The 27842-nt window shown below is 38.5% G+C and overlaps 2 protein-coding genes across 2 annotated transcripts; both read right to left on the bottom strand.

The window, feature by feature from the left end:
- Positions 1 to 11: 11 nt before the first annotated feature.
- On the bottom strand, positions 12 to 27842 carry LOC145489632 (RAD50-interacting protein 1-like). Its single transcript, XM_081468644.1, has 13 exons — positions 27614 to 27842; positions 21907 to 22148; positions 21184 to 21357; positions 20659 to 20793; positions 20083 to 20224; positions 11450 to 11563; positions 6959 to 7184; positions 6096 to 6233; positions 4529 to 4728; positions 4079 to 4329; positions 2514 to 2694; positions 1961 to 2079; positions 12 to 1443 (listed from the first exon to the last, which is right to left on the bottom strand). The coding sequence occupies exons 1-13, from the start codon at positions 27824 to 27826 to the stop codon at positions 1239 to 1241; spliced, it is 2340 nt and encodes a 779-aa protein (XP_081324770.1). The 5' UTR covers positions 27827 to 27842; the 3' UTR covers positions 12 to 1238.
- On the bottom strand, positions 13271 to 16161 carry LOC145489674 (uncharacterized). The gene has a single exon (XM_081468707.1). It carries the CDS (start codon positions 16147 to 16149, stop codon positions 15280 to 15282), a length of 870 nt encoding a protein of 289 aa, XP_081324833.1. The 5' UTR covers positions 16150 to 16161; the 3' UTR covers positions 13271 to 15279.

Raw genomic sequence — 27842 nt, 5'->3', positions numbered from 1 at the left:
ATATGACATACTGTAAGTCGACAATAATTATTATCTTTATTGATTAAATTTGATTAAAACTTACATCTTTACATGACAGCGTGATGGCCGTTAATTTCAAGTAGCATAAATTTGAAACTCTGCGCGGGAATACCAAGGTTTGTGGGTGGGGGGGGGGGGGTGCGGGGAGGGGGGGCGTTAAGTATGGTGTCAGTATTTTGTTGTCTAACAATAATTTTCTTATTTAATAAGTTGCTTTTCGTGTTAGAGCGGTTTTCACGTCAGTGTCGAAAGCAATTTCGAATTTCTTTGGTTTTGTATTGCTACGCAAAGCAGTTGGCTACAAAAACGTGCGCCACTTTGTCATCCAATCAGAAGTAAAACCGCACTTCACATTATTCTCAGTCAAAAAGGTAAAACCAATCGTGACTCGCTCTCACAAATTTTTTCACGCTTTACATCGGCTTCACGTATCTGTTTTGAGTTTTGATTGGCTCTCTGGTTTGTTGTCATTTGTGATTAGCTAGATTGATTATTTTCGTTTAGGTTCTACGACAATCAGTTGAAAACCGCTCTAAAACCTTTATATACAGCCATATATTCTAATATAAATTCCAATCTTAAGATTTCACTTCTGGATTGTCCAATTTAATGAATTGCGTTGACCAATATTAAAATAATTTATCATCTGGAATACTTGTTTGTTCAATAATAATATGAATTTACTCTGGAAAGAGTCTTCAAATTACGCAGATGTAGGTTCAGTTTCCACCTCTCTGATGCGTGTAGTCCTCATAATATGGGACATTTTCCCTTGCATAGCAAGACTAAGAATTCTCGTTTTCATCTTAAATGTTTCTATAGTATGAGAAAATACAAATGTAGCGAACTGTCGTAAAATCTTACGAAAAGAACGACGCTGCTTGTAGTCTACGATATGACTGAAGATCTCTCGGGCATTCTCAGAGACCTAGATAGGCTTGCGGAAAACAAATGCTGAAACAGGTGGCTGAAAAACGTTTACCGAGAAACATGAGGCAGTTAATTGTTTCCAAAAGGTCACGATTAAGTTACAAAGGCGTGTCTATGAGACTTGAAAACGTTACTAACTTTCCTGTCAGGGAATTTTCAGCTTTTGCTTACAAGGTTTTATTCGCCCTGTCCCCTACGAGCAGAGCTCTGACCTATTCGCCTCTACGTTCATAATGTATTGTAGTAGTTGTCAGATATTATTTCAAGTGAATTACTGCTGTGACATATTACACACTCGGCAAATGTACTCTCAGGTTGAGAACTTTAAGTGCATCTTCTAAAGTCAGTCTATATACTCCAGCATCTTGAAGCGCAGCACATGCTGGTGAAATACATTCTCCTTCGCTAACACTCTCCGAAGTCTTGAGCAAATCTCTTAACAGCACAGCAGATCCTGGCAGCAGGTTTAATAAAATGCAAGCTTCCTTGACCCTGTAAAAGAATGATGGCAGAGCATTCAGTTTTATACCCCAAGGTGAGGGAGGTGGGGGGGGGGGGGGGGAGTGGGGCTACTTCTGATATAAGATATATATATATGTACGTGTGGTCCTAAGTTTATGGTTTTGTGGCCTTTTTGGTCTGAAACAGGATATAGACATTTGAAGATTTTGGTCTAAAATATGGTATGTTTTGTACGCTGGCTTAGAATTGGGATTGATGTTTAAAGGAACATATCTTACAGTTATTATTTACACAAGGGAATTTGAAGCCCTTCTCAATAATATTGTTCTACGCTTGTTACCTGAGGTCATGTGTTAGAGATGTGTACCAATATTACAGGAGTGAAATAGAGTATCAAAATTCAAATTATGCTGCAAATTATGCAGAGTTTCAGAAAGCAGGGTGGGGCCGCACATCCCCCACCACAAATATTGTGAATCGATTCCTGTTGATTCTGGTTTCCCCTTGTCTACCAGTGTCGCACAACAATAATGTTCCATTGACTTACTCTTTGAAGAAATTCTCTGGCTTTTGGGTGTATTCCAGAAATAATGTAAAAAGATTCTTTGTTAAGTCAAACTGTAACTGCGCCCCCCCTCCTTCATTGAAATGGCACTCAAGAATGATCTGTGGAGAGAATAAGCAAAGCATGGTTAGGATATAACCTCAACAGAAAATAAATACCACATGATCTACATATAGTTAATACAAAACTTCAACATAATCATTGTATACAGGGTTGCCATGGCAAATAATCCATTTCTGAATGCTTTGTTTGTTTTGGGTGGAGTGCACGGGTGACCTAAGATAAAAAGTCTTAGATTCAACCCCAAAAATACAACCAAAGGCTAGTTATCTACATTACACTTGCTTTAAAAGCATAAAACAGAAGGAGTATAATACACCATAACTGTTTTTTGGTTTTCTTAATACATTCACACAATTCTAAGTAAATCTTATCTATTTAATATTTTAATATTTTCATTGAACATTAGCAAGAGTGAGTACAAATAAAGATTGACTGATTGATTGATCTATCTAAATAGCTGCAGTATTCTTACCTCTTCATATATACACTTGTTTAGAGCCTGTGCAAGATTCTTCCATATCATGTTAAAGATAATGCTCGCTAGCTGTTCTTGGAGAATTTGAAGCCTTCCCTTTATAAACAATAACATTTCACAGGCTGATGAGGACAATGCTAAGAGAATGATATCTTTTGGAGGAGGGAACATGTGCCACCTGTAAAATAAATAAAATAGAAAAATTAGCTTGATCCACTGTATGATTGTATTCCCAAAGGATGAGGAAGGGTACATTCTTTGGGTACACCCTTTGGGTACCTTAATAGGTACCGCAATCTTCTTTGGGGCAGACGTTTGTGTCGTTTAAGTTCAATACCCCCCACCCCCCTCCACCTTTTCAAATGAGAGTCCTACCGACCCTGGGATTATGGTCACTCATATTTTTACATTATTGGGTTACAGTATCTGTTGTTGTTCCTAAATTGTTACAACACATTCTGATGTTTAAGCTGAAAGATGAAATAGCTGCCCAGTCACAGATGAGCACCCCCCTCCAATAAGCACCAAGTAAATTTGAAAATTAAACAAGACTTACCTGTAAGTTGAAGCTTGATTGGAATTCTATCTGTCACCAAGCATTGAGGGATTACATGAAATAGCATTGCGCCTGCGCGAACTCAATTTTTAAAGCACTTACCATGTGTGCAGTGGAGTCTAAGCTCCCAGTCAAAATAAGGGTGAGGGCTTGAGAAGGGAGCACTTTTACTTCGAGAGCTATTGCTGCTTTCCTTTTTCTGTCCAGATGTTTCCTTCCTCTGACTGGTATCTGTGTTGTTGTCAGGTATTCTAACATGCTTTAGAGCAAATTAGTGCTGAAAATGTTCACTAGAAATAAAAAAATTTTGTTCGTTCGAAAAGGCAGCAACACACTGAGTTTGCACAGGCACAATGCTATCTCATGTAAGACCTCAATGTGGTGACAGAATAGAATTAGCATTAAATAATTACCACACTGTGTGTAGGTACAGAAAGTGTACAAAAGCAGAGGCTAACAATAATGGGAACTACATAAACTCAGTGGCAAAGAACCAGGTAATAAGGACAACTTTTATTTATGATCCCAAAGAAAAAAACAAATCAAACGTTATCAAGATTCTACTCCATAAAGGAGGTTTTAGAGAGGCTCTCTCTGACAATCACTTGCCCAAGAATGGGACCTATGCTATGCAAAAAACCCAGACCCCTTCATCAAAGACCATTAGATATGAACCTTAATAAAGCCATGTAGACCATACCTTAACTTTAATTTCTTAATAAAATTTCGAAAAGATGACAAAAGACTACAGTATCCCTTTTAAACTTCCTCAGTCCCTTGAATGAGGTTAAGTTGCCTTACTTTAACTATGACAAATACATCCATAGCATACAGCGTGAGTTGGGAAATAAAGGCAGTTTTTCCATTTGTTTAAGAGTATTGGGTCAATAGACAAAAACAACAAAATGATGCAAATAATAATATCATTCCAGTTGGAACACTTATTGTTACAACAGCAGTATACTTCAGTTGGAGGTAACAGACTTGTGAGCTATCAGGAACTTACTTTTCTTTCTTGTAGGGTTTGCTCAACATCCTAAATCCCTGTACGACATGCTCTACAATTTTAAGGATCATGTGTTCCGTTAAATCTTGTAGGCGTTGTGTAACTTCCTCAAATACACTAGCCATTGGAAGCGCATCCCGTTCTTGGGAGTTAGCATGATCATCTTCTCTGGGGCATTCCTCTTTGGGTATATTCTCACACCTTTCAGAGTCAGTAGATGGATTGCGGTGTTGACAGAGTTTGAGGAAAAGCTGGAAATATGTATGGTATGATATTAATGATTTAATTAATTAATTTAATTTGCACTTGTGCAATCTTCTGATATTGAAAAATAACAGTGTCAATGTCTTAACATGTCAAATGGCTGGTCCCACATGCTAAGTCTGGTTGCATATTTTATCTGTCTGAGTTCATTAAATGAAGATTGCACTGTAATACTGTACAACATACCATTTGTTCACTCCATTCCTGAAGTATAAGGCTGATGTAATTAGCAGAATTCAACACTGAACAGTAATGCAGCCCTGCAGGAGCAAATGATGTTTCTTCTGCCTCAAGAGTCAGTCTGGAGATGAAGCTTTCAAGAAGAAACAACTGGACTTCAAGAAATTGTTCCTGGTGGGAGACTTCTGGTAGATTTCTATATCGATCTGGTAAATTTAAAAGGAAATGGAAAATGTACTTTTTTTATAGTTCAAGCATGTCAGCCTCTGGGTGAAGGGGCCTAGCTTCAAGCCCAGGACAGTGATCTACAATTGGGAGCATTAATACGAGTCAAGCACCAGCCAGCACCAATGAGCTAACTGACTCATCTGATTCTCTTTTACTGAAACATTATTCCCTTCTTGTGTACTGAAATAAAGCAGTCTTAATTCACCGGAACAACTTGCTGGAAAATAAAATTAATATATATCAAGCAAAAGACAGGTACGTGGGAGGCACGGTGGCCTCATGATTAGTGGGCTCATTCCTGGAACGAGCGGTCCGGGTTTGAGCCCTGACCAGGGCTGTTGTGTTCTTGGGCAAGACACTGAACTCTCACAGTGCCTCTCTCCACCCAGGAGTATAAATGGGTACTGGCAAATTGTCGGGGAAACCTAACAAATTTCGGAAGAGTAACCTGCAATGGACTAACATCCCATCCAGGGGGAGTAGAAATACTCCTGGCTGCTTCATGCTACAGAAACTGGGATAAGCTCCAGCAGCTCTGAGCCATTTAGCTCCAAGGCTTCACTTTTAAAAGACAGGTACACATTGATAGTGGCCGGGTCTCAGACTCCAAGATTTCATAGTTTAACGACCTAATCATCAGGTCAACAATTTAACCAAGTCACTGAGTATAATTTATGGATAATGGGTTTCTTGAATATCCAGGGGATCTCTATCATGGTCACCTACCCTCAGATAGATTAGTGCACCAGCCTCACATCCAGACACCACATCCCAACAACTACAAGTCAGGGCTGTCAGTAAGTTTTGAGTCAACTGTAGCATTGATCTTCACACAAACTTGTAACCTTCCAGGTGAATTGTATCAACTAGAGTCCAATTCACCCGTAACATCAAGGGTCCATCAAGCATACTCAGTGTCACTCAGCAGTAGCAGGTGTTACAGGTTAAGGCCCTTAATGACAACTCTGTATGTAGGTTGATCAGTGAAGAAATGAGCTTAGGGAATAGGGTAGGATAAATGTCACAAAAATAACCCAGCACACATCAACATCCTTTACCCAGGCATTATACACCTTATTCCAAAATGGCGGCCAATTTATTATTCTTTTGTTTGCATGTTAATTAGCCCTCTTTGCCTCATTTTCACTTCAAAATTCTTTTGTATTTTGTACGTGTTGATGTGGCAAAGAGGGCTAATTACCATGTAAACAAAAGAATAATAAACTGGCTGCCATTTTGGAATAAGGTGTATTGGATCCTGGACCTGTTTAGAAATATCCTAACCAATCTGGTTAAACCCTACCTTGGTTCAATTATATTTCTCACTTAACCTCATATACTGCACCTGTTATAACAGAAAGAAGTGTCATGAACCCTTCTGCACATTCAGGTGTCCGTGTGTCATCTACATCACCTACATCTTTATACTTCAGTGTCCATGCCGATGATGAGGATAGAACAGATTCCATGTTTGATATAGCATCTGTTGAACAATAGCAAAACAGAATACAGGATTACAGTCTAGGTCTGTCCTGGGGTGGTCAAAACAATGGTGAGATAGAGCACCTTTCACTGACCTTTCACCTTTCACTTCATTGACTTCTGAATAATTTGGTAAGTGTCCCAGTTGTGCACTACACTTGCATGTAAAATAATTGTGAACATGCGCATGCTAATTTGCACTGCAGTGCAAATGAAAAAATTCCAGTAAATTGGCCTGCTCTCAACCAATCACAATGAAGTAATTTTCTCAGTCATTTATTGATAAATGGTGTTATTTTCAGAGGGCCTATCTCCAGATTGGTATACAAGTGATCAAATAGCCAGGGTGTACAGTTAGCTAAGCGCAGCATGACAAAATGTTTGGAGGCTTCTTGTGATGGAGCAGTGCATCTCATTCAAAGTGTTATTAATTTACTACCACACTGTAGTTCCTCCATGTTTTTAAGGAACACTGGATTTACTATTGGCAGATATTTGGTCATGGCCTTAACATCGATATGCAGACCATAAATCAGGTCCTCAGGTAGTCAAAGGCATACTGACAATAACATAAGAGCTGCCTAAAAGAAAATTTCACCAGAGCTTATCTCTGGCTGAAGGCCCACTCCAAAATTGAGACTCGGGGTAATTTGTCATTTTTTTTTCAAGCTACAAATCTGGAAAGAACAACACAACTTTTCCAAGTACAATCATTATGGTACTCACATTTTCTTTCTAACTCCACCCATCTCTGTAGGCATGCACCAGTGGTTAGAACATGTAAACATCCATGTTCAATAGAGTGGTAATTGTGGACCATGTAAAGCTCTTTATCAAATAACAGTAGTTCATCAATGAAGTGAGAAAAAGCATTGTCATCATCAATTATCTTTGGAATGCTATGCTCCAACTTTTCCACAACAACTTTTAACAGGCCACAGATAAATTCAGACTGAAAAAGAGAAGAATAACACAATTAACTGTGTATATATTTCCCTGATGAAAGTAAAATATAAAACTTTAACCCACTGACTCTGTGCTGGCCGTAACCGGCCATGACGAGCCTTGGCCTTTCTTCCACTTCTGACGTCATCACTGTTATAATCTAGTCACATGCGGAGTCATGTTATTGGTAATCGGATATCCATGTTGTGTAATGTAGGATTTCAATTCATTTTTCTTTGTGATTATTAAAGCATGTAGATCTACAATTCGCTTCACCCTGATTTATTACATTGGCAATGAGGATAAACATGGCAACCTACGGGAACGTGGGAGAATTTAAGGAGTCAGAGGAATCGTGGACTCAATACACGGAAAGACTCGAGTAGTACTTTGCCGCAAATGAAATTAAAGACGAGAAGAAACAAAGAGCTATCTTGTTAAGCGTTTGTGGAAGCAAAACATACGGGTTAATTCGTGATCTGTTACAACCCCAGAAACTTGAACTCGAAAGATTGGAGCGTGAAGGAATTATTTCTCCGGTGGAATTTTCAGAATGGGCAGCGCCCATTGTACCTGTGGCAAAACCCAATGGGACTGTGAGGATCTGTGGAGACTATAAACTAACAGTAAATCACGTGTCCAAACTGGACAATTATCCAATACCGAAAACAGAGGATCTTTTGGCTACCCTGGGAGGTGGTGAGAAATTTACCAAGCTGGACATGTCGCAAGCATATCAGCAGATGACTCTAGATGAGGAGTCTCGAAAGTTTACCACCATAAACACCCATAAAGGCCTATTTCAGTGCAATAGACTGCCTTTTGGAGTGTCCTCTGCACCTGGCATTTTTCAGAGGACGATGGAAAACCTCTTGCAAGGCATTCCTCAGGTCATTGTGCAAATGGACGACATTCTCATCAGCGGGAAGGACGACAACAATCACATTGCCAATTTAGAGGAAGTACTCAAGAAGCTGTCAGAAGCTGGACTGCAGCTGCGAAAAGAAAAGTGTTTCTTCATGGTGCCAGACATCACCTATTGTGGTTATGAGATCAATGGTCGTGGTATCAAGCCAGTAGAAGCTAGGGTGGAAGCCATACAGAATGCCCCAGTGCCCGAGAATGTTACTTAGCTGCGTGCATTTCTGGGAATGCTAAATTATTATCACCGTTTCCTACCAGACATCGCTACAGTACTAGAACCACTCCACAAGCTTCTTAGACAAGGTACAAAGTGGTGTTGGAAGACCGAGCAGCAGGTGGCTTTTGACAAATCCAAGAAACTACCCCAGTCTGCAAACCTCCTGGTACATTTCCAGCCAGATCTGGAACTAATCTTGGCGAGTGATGCCTCAGATTATGGAGTAGGGGCGGTACTCTCCCACCGGATGGCAGATGGAACAGAGCGCCCAATTGGTTACGTCTCAAGATCACTGAACACAGCTGAGCGTGAGTATTCCACTATTGAAAAAGAGGCTTTGGCCATCATCTTCGGAGTGAAGAAGTTTAATCAGTTCTTGTACAGTCACAAGTTCACCATACAGACTGATCACAAGCCGCTCGAAGGGCTTTTCAACAAGAAAGGAGTACCCCAACAAGCCTCTGCAAGAGTTCAGCGGTGGGCCCTTACTTTGGCAGCATATGAGTACAAGATTGCCTATAAAACGGGGACCACAAATGCCAATGCGGATGCACTAAGTCAACTCCCCTTGTCCAAGAGGCCAGAGTCTGTTCCTGTACCTGGAGAGACAGTTTTGCTCTTAGAACATCTGGACCACACCCCAATCAACTCACGTCATATCCAAGAATGGACAAGGTGCGATCCTGTTCTCTCAAAAGTGCACCAGTTTACACTTAATGGATAGCCACACCACTGCCAGGATGTGCAGTTACACCCATATTTGAGCCGGAGAGCAGAATTAACCATAGAAAGTGGATGCGTTCTATGGGGAAACAGGGTGATAGTACCACCTCAAGGACGAGCACAAGTCATAGCCGAGCTTCACGAAGCCCATCCGGGCATATCAAGGATGAAAGCCCTTGCACGTGGTTATGTGTGGTGGCCAAGCATGGATCGTGAGTTAGAAGATGCAGTTAAAAAGTGTCAGCAATGCCAACTGCACCAGAAGGCCCCAGCAGAAGCACCTCTCCACCCATGGGAGTGGCCCGGTCAACCCTGGTCACAGGTGCACATTGATTATGCAGGGCCATATAAGGGTCACATGTATTTAGTGGTGATCGATGCACATTGCAAGTGGATGGATGTCCACATAATGCAAAGTACAACATCAGCCGCCACCATAGTGAAGTTGAGAGAAATCTTCGCGACCCATGGTCTCCTGGAAACCATCGTCAGCGACAATGGTCCCAATTTCACAAGTGCGGAATTTGAGAATTTCCTCTCAAAAAATGGCATCAAACACACCAAAGTATCGCCATACCATCCAGCTTCAAATGGACAGGCGGAGCGAGCAGTTAGAGCCTTCAAAGAAGGGATAAAGAAGATGGAAGAGGGAACCATGCAAGACAAGTTGTCACGTTTTCTGCTCAAGTACAGAACAACACCACACACGACAACAGGGGTTACACCAGCGGAGCTGCTGATGAAGAGAAAGCTGAGAACTAAGCTTGACCTCATAGTGCCCAACACTGCAAGTCTGGTGAGACAGAAGCAAGAACATCAAAAACAGACCCACGACCACCACGCCAAACACAGGGACTTTGAAGCCAGTGATCCTGTGTTCATAAAGGACTTCAGTTTCCCCAAGTCCTGGCAAAAAGGAACTGTGGTGCAGACGACGGGCCCAGTCTCAGCCCTAGTCGCATTACCGGATGGTTGAGTTGTTCGACGATATCAGGACCATATGCGGAAAAGCCACAGCCAAGACCCAACAAAGTCAAGTCCTGAGATTTTAGTACCAGGAGTGGGGTCGGAGGTAGATTGCACAACAGACGCAACCCAACCGAGTACCCCAACCAAGCCGGTCGTGAGTTCGTCTGATGCACAAGAGGCTAAACCATCATGCCCAGTCAGCGACCGACGTTTACCCGAACGTTTCAAAGACTATGAACTTTAAAACTTATGACACTGCTTTTGCGATCGGCAAGAATCATTATGTGAAAAACATTTGATTGATTTTACTACACTTCTGCTCAGTCTTTCTTTTTGTTTTGTTTGGAATAGCTAAAGTCCTAAGGGGGAGGAATGTTATAATCTAGTCACGTGCAGAGTCATGTTATCGGTAATCGGATATCCATGTTGTGTAATGTAGAATTTCAATTCATTCTTCTTTGTGATTATTAAAGCATGTAGATCTACAATTCGCTTCACCCTGATTTATTACAATCACCCTTGGCATCTCTATGCTCAACTTCTGCAGGAGGAAAAGATCTTTCCAACGATACCCAGATCAGAGTGATCGGCCCAATGGAGCCTGAGATATGCACAAAAATGCTCAAAAAGTTGAGTGAAAAACCCAGAGCAAAATTTCCTGCCCTTACATGTGGCTACTCCTTGGCAAAAATTGCCTATCTCGATGATGCTTTCTCAGAATGTTTTAAACTGGAAGCAAGCCCAGTAAAAGGTCAATCACTGCAGCAAAAAAAAAAAAAAAAGAAAAGGAGAAAAAGGAAAGGTGAAAATGCCGTAAAAAGTGATGCTAGTGGAAAGAAAGGCATGCTGTCATGTTGCAAATGCCTTTTTGAGTAGATTGGAGCTAATTTGGCCCATATCCAAGCCTGAAAATCTCCAAAATGTCCAAAAAATGCGTTTTTGGCAAAAAGCTCCAGGAGTCAATGGGTTAAGGCAAAAAGCTGTTAAAATTATGAGTCTAAACGTTTTCGATATGTTTGATCATCATGATCATAATTTTAGACTCATAATTTAAACAGCTTTTTACCTTAAAGTTTTATATTTTACAATTAAGTGTCATGAACAATAATTTTTTCCAATCCATTGCATAAGGCATCATTAAAGAGCTGATGACATACGCCTGTCACTGGCATCCTTTGGCCTGCATTATAATAAAGCTTAAAATGTTTTAAGGTAAAAAAAAATAGGTCCCTAAGTTAGATAGTTACAATTTTCAAAAAGTCTGGGATGAAAATGTCATTCTTTTTCTGCACGTAGGTAGGTACTCTAGGTAGTAGGAGTGAGATCAACATTTCAGACAGTGGGCAAGTATACTAGATCAGTTACCCTGATTGGAATAAAACTGAAATTGAAGCATACAGCATCAACAGTAAAATCATTATAAAAATTGTGCAGATTACCTTGGCATCCACTGAGCCATACTCTGTTCTATGAAGGATAGGTTGTATAGTGTGTTGAAGGAAGTCACTGTGATTCCTAACCCAATTTAAGACTTGCGTAAAATACCATTCAGGCTGGAAGAAAGATAAAACACATTCTATAAACCACATGTACTATTATTATGACCTATAATAACTGATTGCAACAAAAAGTTATCTGATGATCAATTAAGGGAGCTGTTGGTTTTCACATTGCTCGGCACATTTTTCTCTGGGTAGGCTGGATGCCTCCCCTTATCAGAAATCCACATATTTTTGCAATTTCCAATTTTGTTGAGATATAAAGAAGTCATATAGGAGCTGTAGTTTAAGTGGCTTTCCTTATGAGAGGTGATGTATGGTAAAATACCAAACTCACTGAGGCATCAGTAGATCTTTGTTTGAAAATTCAAGACCATCACTTTTATAACATATGTTGCTTTTGATTTTACATTTTGAGACCCAGGCAGGTTCTGGTGTTACTATTTGAACAACGAAAAAGACTTGAAGCCACAATAAAATTTAATGGTGTAGGAATTTACAAGCAAAAACAGGAGTACCCGTCGGATCCGCTCCGCAAAATATCCGCTCTGCAGACTAAAGTTGAGCTGGCTGGGAATTTTAGCATTAAACAAAATCTTGCTGAGAATTTAGCTTATCGAGAGCTAGCTAGCTGGAAAATTTTTTTGCCGTTCAAATAGCTTACATTGTGGTTTTACAAATCAGTTCTGGCTGGAAATTACATTCCAGATGCGATCACTGACTGAAGTGTGTCACTTGACACTCTCTGACTGCTTGACCTTTTGTTTGAAAACCTGTTAGTTGTTTGTTAAAGTTTTATTTACCAGCAAACAATAGAAGTCTGCTCTGCTGTCATTTATAGTGTGAAATTAGATTGGTTTCTTTTCCCTTGACGCTCGTTTTTCCCACATTCAGTTGTATGTTTCACCACCGTTGATCCGGTCGCGGAAAATCGTCTGTTCTGCTTTCATGTTCTACCTTGAGACAACTGGTTATCTGGTGATGACGTTTGTTGGTTCGTGCAGTCTTTTCACATTTTTGCCTGAGGCCCGGTGAGACTCCAGTAACCTCGTAATGTTTTGTAACTAAAACATTGTTCCCGTATAATTTTGTGTCCAACGGTCGGTTTCAAGTGCGGTCAGATTTTGCCGACCAGTTGTTTGAGGATTTGGCAGCCAGAGAACTCTGAGGACTCCACTGATAAATTTAAAGGTTCAGGTAAGAACTACTTTGGAGTTGAACTAGCTGAATCAGCCTATATATTTAATATTCAGTGATAATGTTTAAGCAATGTGTGCGGGAAAAGCCGGCGCAGGTTTTCAAACTGTATTCGCCACTGTATTGTATTTCAAACCCAACGGAAAGTGCAGCTTCAGTGAAGACAGTGAAAGCAAGAAAAGGCCTAATATGTCTCAGAACTTGGAAGGGTTTTCGAAATTGTCAGTGCATTCATCCACAGTGATCCTACTTCCAAGTGTAATTTCAACTCTGTAATTTTAACGACCAGTAAAATCCGATCCCGGTGCTGCAGTCGATGATGACCACTTTTTACCGCGTCGAACGTTAAAACATGAGCTATTGAAACACATTTGCTGCGTCTTGGACAAATTGACGAGATATTGAAATGATTATTTTTTCCCGGTGTAAGAAAGTATTGTTTCCATCGGTTTCTTTACTGAAGTCCGATCGTGTTCTTTGCATAACTGAAGGCTGATTACCTATTGTTGCCTTTTGGTATCACCGAAAATTTGCCCTGAAAGAGCTGTTCAATGCTAACTGTACTGTACTTTGGGATTTAAAAGGGAATACAAAGGCTTCCCATGTCAAAGGTCAGAAAAGACCAGAAGGCAATCATGTCATTCCAGATTTCGTTCTTTTGGTGTCGATAGCACCAGGACAATAATGTGTAATTTAATTTCCTATGCGTTCCCATTTGTTAACGTGCATGTTTTTCACACATTTAATTTCTGTTAGAGAACAAGTTATTTTGCATGCCTGCATTGTTACCGGAAATGCAGACATTTCGCCTTATTGTCCTTCTTTTTATGATGGCACAGACAGTAATTTTGTGGTGGAACAGTTATTGTGTGGTTCAGTTCATGTAGCTAAGGCAAAGCGCGAAACATGGCACACAAAAAAATAGGGGAGGGGTGTGGCACCAGTTCACACCATTCACTGAATTCACGCTTCTGGGTTATAGTTTGATGACGAAATGAGCGGTAAAAAATTATTCCACAATTATTTTTCTTTAAACAGTTAAATCCTTGCTTCTTTGACTTGCCCCAGGGAATGTAATTTTCAGCAATGTAACATCAGTTAAAATCTAAGACATTTCATTGAATTCTCTCATGAATGAGCTATTTTTGTGAACATAGTTCTTGATCTAGATCTTACATTGAGGGGCCCGATAGTATCACCAGTTTTGTATATTATTATGTGTCCATGGCTGTATGCGTATTTGGATGCATGTGTGTGTGTGTAGACAGGGGGAGGACGCCGGTATAAGAGGGATTGTGCAGTATGTTACATTTTCTAAAACATATCATTATTCTGGTGTAAAATTAATTGCATGAACTATAAGAAGCACAGCTAAAGATGCTGCAAACGTTACCCGATGTCATGGACTGGTACCCAAGAAAAGATGAGCAAATTTGTTGATGAAATCACGAGATTAAGTTTGTGAATCTTTTATGCTGATTGTCCAGTGTATAATTATGACATTACATTGATCTGATTGATACATTTTGTTAACGAGTTAACGAGTAATGATGCTGTTAATAGCAATACTTTTACGATGAATGGCCTTTAACATTCCAACAATGCCGGGGTCTTTGCTGCGAATGTTTGCACTTAACTGTGTGAAACTTTTACAGTGAACGGCCTGTAACATCCCAACAATGCTGGGGTTTTTGCTGCAAAACTTTGCACTTAACTGTGTGAAACTTTTACGGTGAACGGCCTGTAACATCCCAACAATGCCGGGGTCTTTGCTGCGAAACTTTGCACTTAACTGTGTGAAACTTTTGCGGTGAACAGCCTGTAACATCCCAACAATGCCGGGGTCTTTGCTGCGAATGTTTGCACTTAACTGTGTGAAACTTTTGCGGTGAACGGCCTATAACATCCTAACAATGCTGGGGTCTTTGCTGTGAAACTTTGCACTAAACTGTGTGAAACTTTTACGGTGAACGGCTTTAAACATCCCTTCAATGGGTATTTATGAAATTTTTACGGTAAACTACCTCTAGGAATGTGAGTGTCTTTGGTTGTTTAGCTTTCAAGTTAAATTAATTTTGTGAAAGTTGTGTTGACAGTGCTTTGCAGTCTTGGGCAAGGCATGGATCGGTGACATGGACTGAGATGGATCACCAACATTCAAGGTATGTATTATCAAGATTTTTTTACTCATTTTATGATAAAGATTCTAATGTGGTTTATACACTTTTATCTCGCAATTCCAGAGTGGGAAGCCCAGAGAAGACAGTTGTCCAAAGAAAAAGAAAAACAAGTTTTTCAATACTTTTGAGGTAAACATGGTGTTACTAATCAGCACTAAACCAGCTCCCTTTGGTTGTTTTAAGGAGCTGGCATAACCCTTTATTTTTCAAAAAAATCATTAGAAATAATTGTAAACTACTAAATCGGGGTAATAATAATAATAATAATAAATAAATATTTATATAGCGCCTATCCATGCCTGCTCTAGGCGCTGTACAATTCGCCAAAATGATCTGTACTAATCTTAATAATTAAAAATGTGCATTAAAGAAAGTAATAGAAAGTAAAAATCGCTAAGAATAATAAGTTTTCTTAAAAAGATGAGTTTTGAGTTTAGATTTAAAAGAACTTAGATTGTCACATGAGCGGATAGAAACAGGTAGACTGTTCCAGAGTTCAGGAGTGGAAACAGCAAAAGCTCGAGAACCATATGTCTTCAGGTGAAAATTTGTGGGGTTAAGAAGTAATAAGTGTGATGATCGGAGGATTCTGGAAGGTTGGTAGTATGCTACTAGATCTTGAATGTAGACAGGAGATTGTTGATGAAGAGCCTTAAAGGTAAGTAACATAATCTTGAATTTAATACGTTCAGAAATAGGAAGCCAGTGTAATTCTTTCAGTATTGGAGTGATGTGGTCGTACTTTCGGGAACAGGTGATAAGTCGGGCAGCGGCGTTCTGAACAGACTGGAGCTTTTTTAAAGCACACTTCGGTACATTGTACAAAAGAGAGTTGCAGTGGTCGAGTTTGGAAGACACAAAAGCATGGACCAGGATCTCGGTGGTTTTCGTAGATAAGAATTTCCTTATCCGGGAGATGTTGCGCAGATGATAAGAGGCTGATTTACAAATAGAACTGATATGCGGAAGCATAGTCATGGTACTGTCAAATATCACACCAATGTTTCTAGCAAATTGAGATGGCTGAATTATGTCTTGACCAAAACGGATTGGTGGTAGAGACTGCTGCGGGTTGTGTTTCGAGTATAGATAAAGAAGTTCCATCTTGTCCTTATTCAGTTTTAGCTTGTTAAGAGACATCCACTTGTCAAGATCAGACAAACATTCCTCAATTTTTCCAACTGCATTAGTTAATTCGACGTCGTTGTTTGTTGAAAAAGAGATATATAACTGAGTATCGTCAGCGTAGAAGTGAAACTGCATTTCGTGGTACCGTAGAATGTCAGCCAGTGGTGCAGTATAAAGTAAGTACAAGATAGGCCCTAGGACCGAACCTTGGGGGACTCCACATTTAAGCTCACGAGACTGTGATTTTTTTCCATCGATTAAGGTAAATTGTGTGCGGTTTGTAAGATAGGAACGAAACCATTCAAGGGCAGTGCCACAGATTGAAAACTTGGATTTCAGTCTTGTTAGAAGAATGTCGTGATCAACAGTGTCAAAAGCAGCAGATAGATCAAGCAGCAGGAGTATAACACAGTGACGATCATCAATGGCACGCAAAATATCATTGTGTACACGTACAAGAGCGGTTTCACAGCTATGAAATCGCTTGTGGGCTGATTGTAGCGGTTCATCAAGTTGGTTGGATTCCAAGTAGTCCTGAAGACGTACTGCAACAACTTTTTCGATGATTTTTGAAATGACCTTGAGATTTGAGATAGGCCTATAATTACTAAGGATTTCGTGGTCCAAGGATGGTTTCTTGAGTAGTGGCAGTAAGACGACGGTTTTTAGTGAAGGAGGCACATATCCAGATTCCAGGGACAAGTTTACAATCCTGCAAAGCGTGGGTAGAAGCATGTCAAAATTTTCTTTTAACAAGACGGCAGGCAGAGGGTCCAGGCTACAAGACTTAGACATAACAGTGCGTGCAACTTCCAAAAGTTCAACGATTGAAGTAGGTGAGAAGGCATTTAACTGACAGTCGAGTGTTAATTTGTCCAAAGTACAGAAGAGATCAGGCATTTCGGCAGCTTCGAGTTTACATCTTATATTGATAATTTTATTTTCGAAGAAGGTGATAAAATTATTGGCAAGTTCCGTAGCCGAGGAACAAGACGGAAGACACTTCTCGGGCTTCCTGTGGAGAAGGTGGTCGATGGTGCGAAAAAGAGACTTGTTATCGCTTCCAGCCTCGTTGATAAGATTGGAGTAACAATCCATTTTTGATTTAAAAATAGTGTTTTTCACAACAAGGCACTGGTCGACGTAAGATTGGTAATCAGACGCAAGACCGGAACGATGCCAGCACCGTTCACGTTTACGACAAATGGTTTTCTGCTTCCTAATCTCATTATTATACCAAGGAGCATGAGGTCTTAGGGTGATAATCCTTGTGCACAGAGGTGCATGTTCATCCAAAATAGAGGATAAAACAGCATCATACTGATCGCAAAGCTCCGTAATATCTGACGAAGGTGATTTGACTAAAGTAGATGAGTTTATATCTTGTCGTAGCTTATGTAAATTGACATTGCACAGCTTTCATGACTTTAGGACTTGTTTCGGGTTAGGTGGCCTTGAAACAGCCAAGTTACAATGGACAGCAAAGTGATCGGAGATAGCAGGGTCATCGATTCAGAAATTTGATGTCGTTGTTTCATCTAACCTGGTAATAATAAGATCCAAGACATTATCACTTTTATGGGTTGGAATATTGACATTCATGGTATTCAGATTGAAGCAGTTTAACAGATCCAAAAATTGACAAGCTGGGCCATTCGATCGATCATTGACATGAAAATTAAAGTCACCAGCCAGGAGAAGTTTACCAGAAGATACCAAGAGTTCCAGTAGATAGGAGAATTCATCGAAGAATTGAGCATGTGTAAGGCCATTCTTAGATGATAATGGTGGTCGATAAACAATAACAATACGAATAACAGATGAGCTAGAGTGAAATAATAGTTCCATAAATTCAAATGAATTACAAGTATCAGTTTTCACTTGTTGAATATTGAGATCCTTTCTGTAAAGCAGGCTGATGCCACCACCAGTTCCATTAGGCCTTGGTATGTGAACGAAGGCATATCCCAAGGGGCAAATATCGTGAGTAATAAAGTCAGGACATTCATTAGATTTAAGCCAAGTTTCTGTTAGAGCCAAAATGTCAATATTCTTATCTACCACGTAGTCCTTGATTTGAAGAGTTTTATTGACAATAGATCTAGCATTCAAAAGACAAAAGTTGAGTAACTTTGTAGATGGAAGTTGAGGTGGTTGTTGTTTTTTGATCTGAACAAGATTATTCAAATTAGGTCTCGAAGCAATAATATTGGTTTCCATGTTGAATTTTTATGTTCAGTAATACGCGGTTTAATTCTGTAAAATCCAGACGATTGCTTTGTAGATTTGCCAGATCGAATACGGCGTGTTTTCAGAATTCCAAGAGTTTTCAGAAACTGATAGAGGTCCGGTTGAAGCGTAGATTTAGATCTTAATCCAAGGAGTTACATCCTTGAATAATTAGGTCTGTTAGCGGGAACATTCAATTCTTCGCAACGAAGTGCTGGCCAGTTGAGGCAAGGATTTTCGAAATCAGGACCAGGATTGCAGTGAATATCCATGCACGTAGTAAGATCCATGAAAAACATGGAATGAGGTAGAGCCAAGGTGGTCTGTCCATGTTTTGTTGCCTGGGAAATTGGAAGCGAAAGTTTAAAGTTACGTTCGGCCAATTCACGCTTGAAACGATAGCGAACGTCCAGAAGTAGAAATTTAAAATCGTTGCTCCTTGAGTGGTCCAATCGCCCAGAACTTACTTGTAAACCATGGTTGAGGTCATAAGGAACAATTTCATGACGACTAGGGACGTAGAGATGAAATAATAGAAGCAAAAATCCATAAAATACGCGGAGTAATAAATTGAAGCAGGCAGCCATATTGGCGCATACATAATAGAGGAAACATAATAGAGGGGTAAACATACTACATAATAGAGGGGTAAACATATAAAGTGTGTTGCTGTTGTTGAAATTACAATCATTATTGGGCTAGCAATGTAGAAGTAAGGCTAATATGTAGTAGTAAAGGACTTCAATATTATTTTTTGTTCATTTCCCTTACAGCATTATATAAAAGTAATTTTGCCACAAGCATTTCTTTGGTGAAAGCAAGTTTGATCTGAATGTCTAGAAGGATTAGAGGGATCTTATTTTAAACATAAGTGTGAATCATTTTAGATGTCAGAACGTAAAGTGCCAAACTGTCACACGTATGCTGAACCTGGAAGGCATCTGAAGTATCGGAAAACAACGTGCTGGGGGACACCTTGTCTGATCCGCTTAAGACATAAATGGTAAGTTGTATTGTTTTTAAGGGATAACATAATCAAAGTGTAGATTTTGCTCAAAGCGGCAAAAATAACCACATATTGCTAATTTATCTCTAATAATAGTCAACAGACAATAGGATGTTGAATAAAGGTCCTAAACAATGCGTTTGTTTTTAATCTAGGTCAAAACGCTGGCCAGAATGTTTTTTCGCCTATAATTGCCTTGCTGGCATTTAAAATGTTACCCTTTACTGCTGGCTGGCTACTTGGCTAATTGCCATTTTTCTAGCTCGGTATTCAAAATTTTCATTATGTCTGGCTGGGAGTTTTATGAAATAAAGTCGATCTTGCTAGCAGTGAAGAGCGGATATTTTTTCCCCAGTAAAGTTGCTTATTAATGGTAATTGACGTGGGAGCACAGAATCAGTGCTTGGGAAGTCACATATTAAATTTCCAGTTAAAGTGTCGTTGGGTACTCCTGCAAAAAGAAAACAGGTAATTGCCAACAAATCCTCAGTGGACTGAATCACCAACTTTGGGTCGTGGAGAGTACTTGACTTGACCATGAGGTACATAACTCATAAGTGCAGGTCTTGAACACTTTGAACTACTGAATTAAACTAACTAACTGCACTTCTCTTATTAGGAAAGAAACAATAGAATGAAATTCCTATGATTCTAATGTAAATCATGGGACAAAAAAGCAGCACACATTTTTTGGCCAATCGTCTAGCGTAGTAATACAAAACCAAAGAAAATGCACATTACTTTCAACACTAAGTGAAAACCACTCTAGCTTGATTAATCAAAAGTGACTGACAATTCACACTCAGACACTTGAATCATATTCATGTACATACCTTCTCTAGACTATTAGTTTGTTTATTGCCATAAAAGTGAAAGCGAAATCGTTTTCGAAAAGGCTTCAAAAGCCAATCAAGAGGCAGAAGAATTTCACTTTTACTGTCAGGTAATGAATTCTTCTCTGAAGATGTTTTCTTACTGAAAATATTTCAAGGAAAGAGTCAAGGAAAATCTGCATGTAAACTAATTTAAATCAACATTCAGTCTACAGAACACTAAAGTACACTGTAATCACAATGCCCATGATCAGATAGGCAGGCACTGGACACCATTACTGAACACCACTGCAGACAGCTCTCTAAGGAGGACATGGTTAACTACCTGCTGGTCCACCCAAATTTTGTTGCCTTGTTTGTCTGGTCAGTCAGCGCAGGTTTCTGCATTAGAGAGAGTTACGCTAGTAATGTATTACTTTTTGAAAAACTAGATTTATAATATTATTGTAGTTGTTGTCGTGAAACTAAAAGGAACTTTGCACTCCGCAAGGACATCTGCTGTCATTTGTAGCACTTGCTGTCATTGATTAATGCCTAGGTTGATTATTTGACAGGACACCTTAATTAAAAAGATACAGTTGTTGTAGTTTAAGCAGGAGTATAAATGCATTTTCCAGTCTGGTGTAATCATCAGATGTTGTGGACAATGGAGGTGCAGTAGAGAGTGATGTGAAAGGCCACTTCAAAGCTTTCATGATTTCATCAAATTCACTGCAACAAGAAAAGATGCCAAACACATCTCTGCTCAATAAAGACATAAAAATTATCATCCACATTACCCATAAATATTATATGTTTTGGATAAAGAAAAGATAACTGGAGCTGGAGTTTGTAATTATACCATTTCTAATTTAATACAAGGTATGGTTATGTGTGACTGTGTTCACACACACGTTTTTATGTCAGTGAAATTTGTGTTAAGTATTTTCCTTATGGGGGGACAGGGGGTTCTCTGGCTTGCCACCCTCTTAAAACTCCATTTCCCACCCTTTCCTCTACTGCACCCTGTTCTCCAGGGCTCCCACCCCCTGCCCCCTTACTTCCATGGCTTATTTAAAACTGCTTTGAAGTGAGAATTTCTGATTTACAATGTTGACTTACCTGGCTAATTTATTAAGAAGAATCTTCTGCCAGTGAAGTTGCATTTCCTTGACAAACTTGGTCAAATTACAGCATGCTGAGTCACTGAGTAGCAGACCTAGCTCAGATAGCACTGATAACTGTTCTACTGCCCAGTTCCACTGACCACCATCAACAAACTGATGAATCTGACAACTGTGCAAAAGAACATAATTTATCCCTATTTATTAATAAAAACAATTATTGTGGACAATGTTGAACAAAGAGTTGCCAATTTGTCAGTGATGAGCTAATTAATTAAAAAAAATTGATTGGTGGGATGCTAACAAAACAAGATGTTACTAATGAGACAAGTGCATGCACCAATATACTGATATTCATTGAATTGGCTCTTTCTCACAGTCACGATTTCCGCACAGGACTGCAACGCACAATCTTTTCAACAACTAAATTATTCGCACACATTATTTTTCTAATTATGAGGTCTTAGCAGGCCTCAAACGTTCCAAAACTAGCTCACTAAACAATCTTATGACCAAAGATTGAATGTTTGTGATAGTTTCAGTCTTTAATTTGTTTTCTTTAATCTTCAAACAAGTAGTCACACATTCATAGGCCCAGCCAACCCAAGTGCATTCTGTGTTTAGTCTTTCCTTGTTTGCATTTAATTGTAATCATAGCTGGTCAACATGAAATAATGTGGCTGCATAATTTGACTGCAGTAACTAAATGACTGGTTATTACCTGACAGATTCAATCTTCTGTATCCAACTTGCGTATGCTCTAAATCTTTCAACCTCTGCAATCTGACTCACTAAAGAAGAAAGTCTTTCTGCGAGGGGATGAAATTTTCTGAGATGGCTGTCAACTTTAGATTTTAGTTGTCCATGCTGTTGCTGAAGGTTCTTTATTTCTTTTACAGCTGAACAACCCTTATTGAGTACATCTTGGATCTTGTCTGGTGTTCGACATTGGCTATCTTGTAACTTAAACAATACATAAGATCATGTTAATTTCCAGCTACAATCTTGGTCTATTCAAATGGAAAATTGAGACCACTGCTTCTTCTATTTAAATGGCAGACCATTCCAACCAAACATAATAAACTGATTGATCTTGACAATAACCATAATTGTTAATTTCAGCCAGTTTAAGGTGGCCGAACACAGTTTTCGCGCTCGCTTTTGCTGATGCAATTCAGCACGCGCACGAGGATTGCAAAAAAAACAAACATGCCGTCAATAGAGCGATCATTTTATTTACTCAACACCCGCAGTATTTGTGCTATTTTTCTTTATAACTGAACGTAGTGTATTGATGGCTTCAGTCTTTTATCACAAATATATGTTACAAAAGGTAAAGATGGAAAGAGCTCAACAATTCTCAGCTTTTTCTTTGTTACTGAAAGAACCTAGTTAAATGCAGCGCATGCGTAGTAAGTCAAAAAACTGCGATTGAATGAAAATTTGCACTCTCGGAAATACGCCTTTTTCTTGAGAACCACTCATTAGAATTTCACGAAATTTGGCACGAAAATACTTTAGGAAATAAGTAACTGGAGTATTGAAAATAATTAAAGATCTCTCTGTTAAATTATTAGCAAAATCGTGTTAACTTGTGAGAATCGTTACAAGCTTGTTGCATGCAAATTATAAAGAAAATCTAATGACTAGATTTTCCACAAATAAACAAAACCAATTTTAAAGGTCTGTTTATTTTTATTCGTGTTGCCATGGCAATGGCACATACGTCAGCTTAACCATCAAAAAACCAAAGTTTGTGTTGTTAACTTGCTTGCTGCCATTTTTGGCGACCGAGAGATCAAGGGTTTTAGAGAAAAAGGTGAATGAAACACAGGTATCAAAAACTGTGTTCAGCCACCTTAAGTTGGAGAGTAAGAAGTAATATATGAAGATAATGTTAGGCCACTTTTGAAATAAAACTGAGCTTAGAAGGGAGGCCTGCCAGTAGGACAAAGAATTTGACAAGCATGTCCATACATTTCACTTGCTTGGGTCCTACAGGTCTTTATTGAATGCACCAATTTACAAGACAAGCAAGAAACAATAAAAAAATGTTCATTCATGTAGATTTGATTTAGATTCTTCATTTAATAACTAAATCATCTGCTGGTCATCTTTAGCTTCTGGAGACTATAAGATATATTTACCATGGAGTATACATACCTGTATTTCTTATCATTTTGTTTTAATGCATTATGAGACACACTGCCAGAATTTGTCACAGAAGGGTTTTGTAAAATTTAATTGCTGTCATGTGGAAATATCCTGTGTTTGTTTGAGCCATCCCCATAAAATGTTTCATTTTCCATTGTCTGGTCGACCGACTCATTGTTTTTTGAAAAGTGAAAAAAAAAATCCAGATACATTGTATGAGAAGCAAAATTTTACTTTTTATCTTACAGAATGATGTAATTGACATTCTCTGTTTTATATAAAAGAAAAAGTGCATTCAAGACTTAATCATGAATAAAAATATTTTAATCCTAATCAATGAGCCTGTATATTAAATTGGAAATGTTTTCATGGGTATCATTTTAATTTCATATATTTCTCTACATTGCATACTTGGAAACAAAGGTTTTATTAAACAACATTGTGCGACTCGAACAAAAACTGATAGGCACATTGAATATGCTGCATCCATAGAAAGAACCTATTTCAACTTCTTTTTCTATACAGTCAAACCTCCAATAACTGGCACCTCTCTACAATGGCCAGCCCTCTACATCAGCAACTGTTTTTGTCCTGGCAGATGGTGACCCATATATTCACTCTTACTTTCACTTCTCTACCACGACCACCTCTCTTTTATGGCAATGGTCACTGAAGCACATCCCAGCTAACGAAATAACTTCTCAACAAAGGCCAGTTAATCAATCACTGATTAATGGTGTATAAGAAAAAAAACATTTTTACTGTAAAAAGTCACGAAACTTGATCGGTACCATCTGTTGGTGGTCTCTGTTTGGTTTCTGGTTTATTGATACATTTTGATTGTGTTAAGTACCTATATGCTACAATGCACTCAGGCTCCTTATTTGGTTGGGTTCCCTCAGTCAATTTTATCTGACTCTTTTTTTTTTTTTTTTTGCCCAACCAACTGACCCACCTTCATGAGAGGGAAGGTGACAGGAAACAAAACATCTATGGGGATGGCCTAATACCCCAAGATGAAACCTTGGTAATAAGGTTTACTGGATACAAAGAAGATGGGCTCAGAATAATTTTCAGATGGTCACCAGTCATGTTGACTGACCAAAGAAACCTTACCTTGGTCATGACTAATTCAGTTCTGAACAGTCAAAATATTGAAAAAAATTAAGCAGCTCAATGAAGAGGCATGCTGTCAATGGAAATAATTCTTTCACTCTGCTGATTTTGTGACTAGCACTGTGCATTATTTGAAAATTAAAAGAAAACAGTTATGATCCTCCATTACTACTCAATAATGGTGTGTTGTCTTCACTGGCCCCCAAAACATCGTGTCAGATTAACAAATAGATTCCATGTTACCATGTGTCTGTTCAGTAGTAGATCACAGATGATGACAAAATGTGGTAAGAACACAAGAGGCACATGATGATGAGTCATTAGCTGAGTGTGTTACTGATGTCCGTACAACAATTTGATGTCTTCTCTGATCTATTACTAAACAAACACACAGCAACACATGGAATCTATCTGTTTCATATACAAATAAAGACACCAAAAAAAGTGTTAACAACCTCATCTATATGTCTGGCCGCCAATAAATAGATCATAAGTGAGAGCCAATCAAAATGCAAAAATAATTTGACCTGATGCTTAAATTGGTAGCGAAAGTGGATCCTTCACTTTAGAAATGTTCATAGTAGATGGATATCAATGTGAAGAAACTTTGACAGCAAAATGTTTTCAGAAATATTGATAGGAAATGAAAGTGCAGTCTATTTTAAGTCAGGAGATGTTTATTTATTTATTTATTTATTTAACTTTATTTATACATGGGTAAAAGCATCAGGACATAAAGTAAATACTAAAATTGCATAAGGCCCAGGTTGCACATGAGAAATTTCTGTGAGGGTTTGTTTACATAAGGGTCAAAATCTGTCAACACACAACATGTTCACAGGCGACCTCAACTTTTGTGTGACAGCAGCAATGGAGCTGGTAGATTTTCTCAAAATTTTGCTTAAATAAAGGAAACCGTGACCCGAAATGTCATCTCTTGTTGTTCACGGCAATAAAAAAAACTTTCTCGGATGGTAAACAATCTCAGAATTTAGAATTTTCTCTTACAATCCTCGCGTTGAGAGTATTACGGATGAGATCAAAAGTGTTCTTGTAGACTTGTAACTGCTGCCAAAAGTAGTCTTGTAGCACAGTAGGGTCGTTATAGTGTATCTCAAACCAGGATTCGGCTGGGCAGGGAATGCTCCATGCATAGGGCGCTATGTGTTGTCGCTGTAATCGCCGAGTCCGTCGCCGTATCATAGCGATATTTAGTATTGCCTGATAACTAAAATTTATCCATCTCATGTACAAGATGAAAAATGCAACCATTTGTTGCTGTTGAATGCTGATACTCTGAAGCAGAAATATTACTAATACAATACAGAAGGCTTGATTTCAATTCATGTTTACATTAAAAGTGCACTGGTTTGCAGGAAAGTGATGCGGCAAATATTGATCTTCAGCTGACAGATGCCACATGTAATGCGACCTTGACTATTCTTGATAAATTTTTAGATTTCTGGTTGTGGTTGCAAAATTTTTTGTACTAAAGACAAAGTAGAAAATTTATCAGGACTCGTATGTGACCCGGGCCTTAATTACAATGTTAAGATACTAATCTACTACTGATTAAATCTAATAACAACAAAAATAAAAACAATAACAAAGTGCCTGCTTTCCATGAATGCGGTATGATTAATTAACTTATTCATTATCAAGATGTACAATCTACTTGACCGGTCAACATGAGTGGCAGTGAAGTTGTTGGTTGGTCAAGAACCCATTTTGACGCCTGGTTAAAATATATCCTGTAACAATCTATTTCGGTTTTGATACGCTAATTATGTTCATATTTAAAATAATTAATCAAAACAAACAAAATTATTGACCCAGTCAAACCATTTTCTATGAGAAGCATGATTAATTGTTACATTAGAGTGATAAATACATGCTAAGATATCAGATTTCGGCAAGATTTCTGTATAACCCCATACATTTATTATGCATACAGTTCTTTGTTTAACTAAACAATAGCTAAAACAATAGCGCTCCTTTGAGACTTATCTGATTTGAATAACTCTAAATTTCACCATTTTTTTTCTAAGTGTCGCATACTTTTAGACTTCGAATTTTCTATCTAAAATACGCAAAAACGGAAGATTTCTTGGAGACTTAGAATAATTTTACGAGTTTTACTTCTAAATTACCGAAAACCGAAACGAAATATCATAAAAAAATGGCGGCAGATACCAATCAGTTGAAGGAATTACGTGAGTTTTTACGTGCGGGGAATAAAGATTCAGGCAAAAGGTTAATCCAAACTTTGAATCCTTCGAGGAAAGCAAGTCAAACATAAAGAACGGCATTTCGAAGAAGTAGCACAGGGAAAATACGCAAGGACCCATGTTTGTCTCACAATGAAAACCACGGACTTAAAACGTTTTCTGCTTTGCTTCATTTAAAAATAAAATGACTATGGAGACAACCATCACCTTCGGACCAGAGACATATCAACTGAGAACAACGGTAGCTTTATAACTAAGTGTTACTCATGTTGTTTCTAATTGCTTTCGTTCTTCAATTGTGACTTTTCTTGCATGCAAAGTAACGTATAAAATCGTGTTTTTGTGTAACTTATTTATAAAATAAGTTGGCGACCAAAATTTACGATCTGGCGACCAAAATTTTTCCGTTAGTTGCCAGCTGGCTCCCGAACGAAAAAGTTAATTTCAAGCCCTGAGTTATAATGTAAAGAATGCAGGGAACGTAATTTAACTATTTTAAAAGTGGACAGTCAGATACAATTTTCTAAATTGCAGGATATTTGAAATCTATCAACAGCAATTAGTCCCAGCGTTTTGCATCAAACGTAAAAACAAACAAACGAACAAACAAGCCAACAAAGCTGAGTACCGGTATACTAAAGCTCACGTAAAAAAAAACAAAAAAAAACAAAAACTGACCCCTTATTAACCTTTCACTATGAAAAATATGATTAATATGCAATTTTCTTAAATTACTAAATATGTAAGTACTGTTAATGTTCCTTTTTCAAAGGAGAAAAAACAATTTAAAACATACGACTCGATTAATTTTTTTCCCTTCTTTAAGTCCATTGAAACTTATCTATCAGTCTTAATAAGGTTAAAGTTATTTCTGGACACGTGAAATTAAGCTATAAGCTACTCCAAATTCCTTCTCTCAAAGTCGCTTACCTCTGTTTCCAAACAGTTCTTTTTCTTTAAAGCATCCTGAAGAAGAGAATAAACCACGGCAGCTGATGATTTCTCGGTTCCAACATTCTTGTCAAGAAAACGTGTCACTTCTTTGCTCAAACCTTCATCCTCTTCGAGCGCTTCGTTCGCCATCTTGTTCTGTTTGTTGTTTTGAGGGGGACTGGATACTGGAAATTGCAACCTCGTTCCCATAATGTAATCCAACGTG

The sequence above is a fragment of the Orbicella franksi genome, chromosome 6 (genome assembly GCF_964199315.1).
Source record: "Orbicella franksi chromosome 6, jaOrbFran1.1, whole genome shotgun sequence".
NCBI classification, from domain to species: Eukaryota; Metazoa; Cnidaria; class Anthozoa; order Scleractinia; family Merulinidae; genus Orbicella; species Orbicella franksi.
This window is presented reverse-complemented; position numbering and strand designations above follow the sequence as displayed.

Excerpts from the sequence above, each read along its gene's own strand:
- LOC145489674 (XM_081468707.1), bottom strand. The coding sequence starts at position 16,149 with ATGCAGTTTCACTTCTACGCTGACGATACTCAGTTATATATCTCTTTT.
- LOC145489632 (XM_081468644.1), bottom strand. The coding sequence starts at position 27,826 with ATGGGAACGAGGTTGCAATTTCCAGTATCCAGTCCCCCTCAAAACAAC. Across the intron at positions 20,225-20,658 it reads CTGCTTAAACTACAACAACT|TAAGAAAACATCTTCAGAGA; the intron begins GTATCTTTTTAA and ends AAATATTTTCAG. Across the intron at positions 6,234-6,958 it reads GGTGGAGTTAGAAAGAAAAT|ATGCTATATCAAACATGGAA; the intron begins GTGAGTACCATA and ends ATTGTTCAACAG.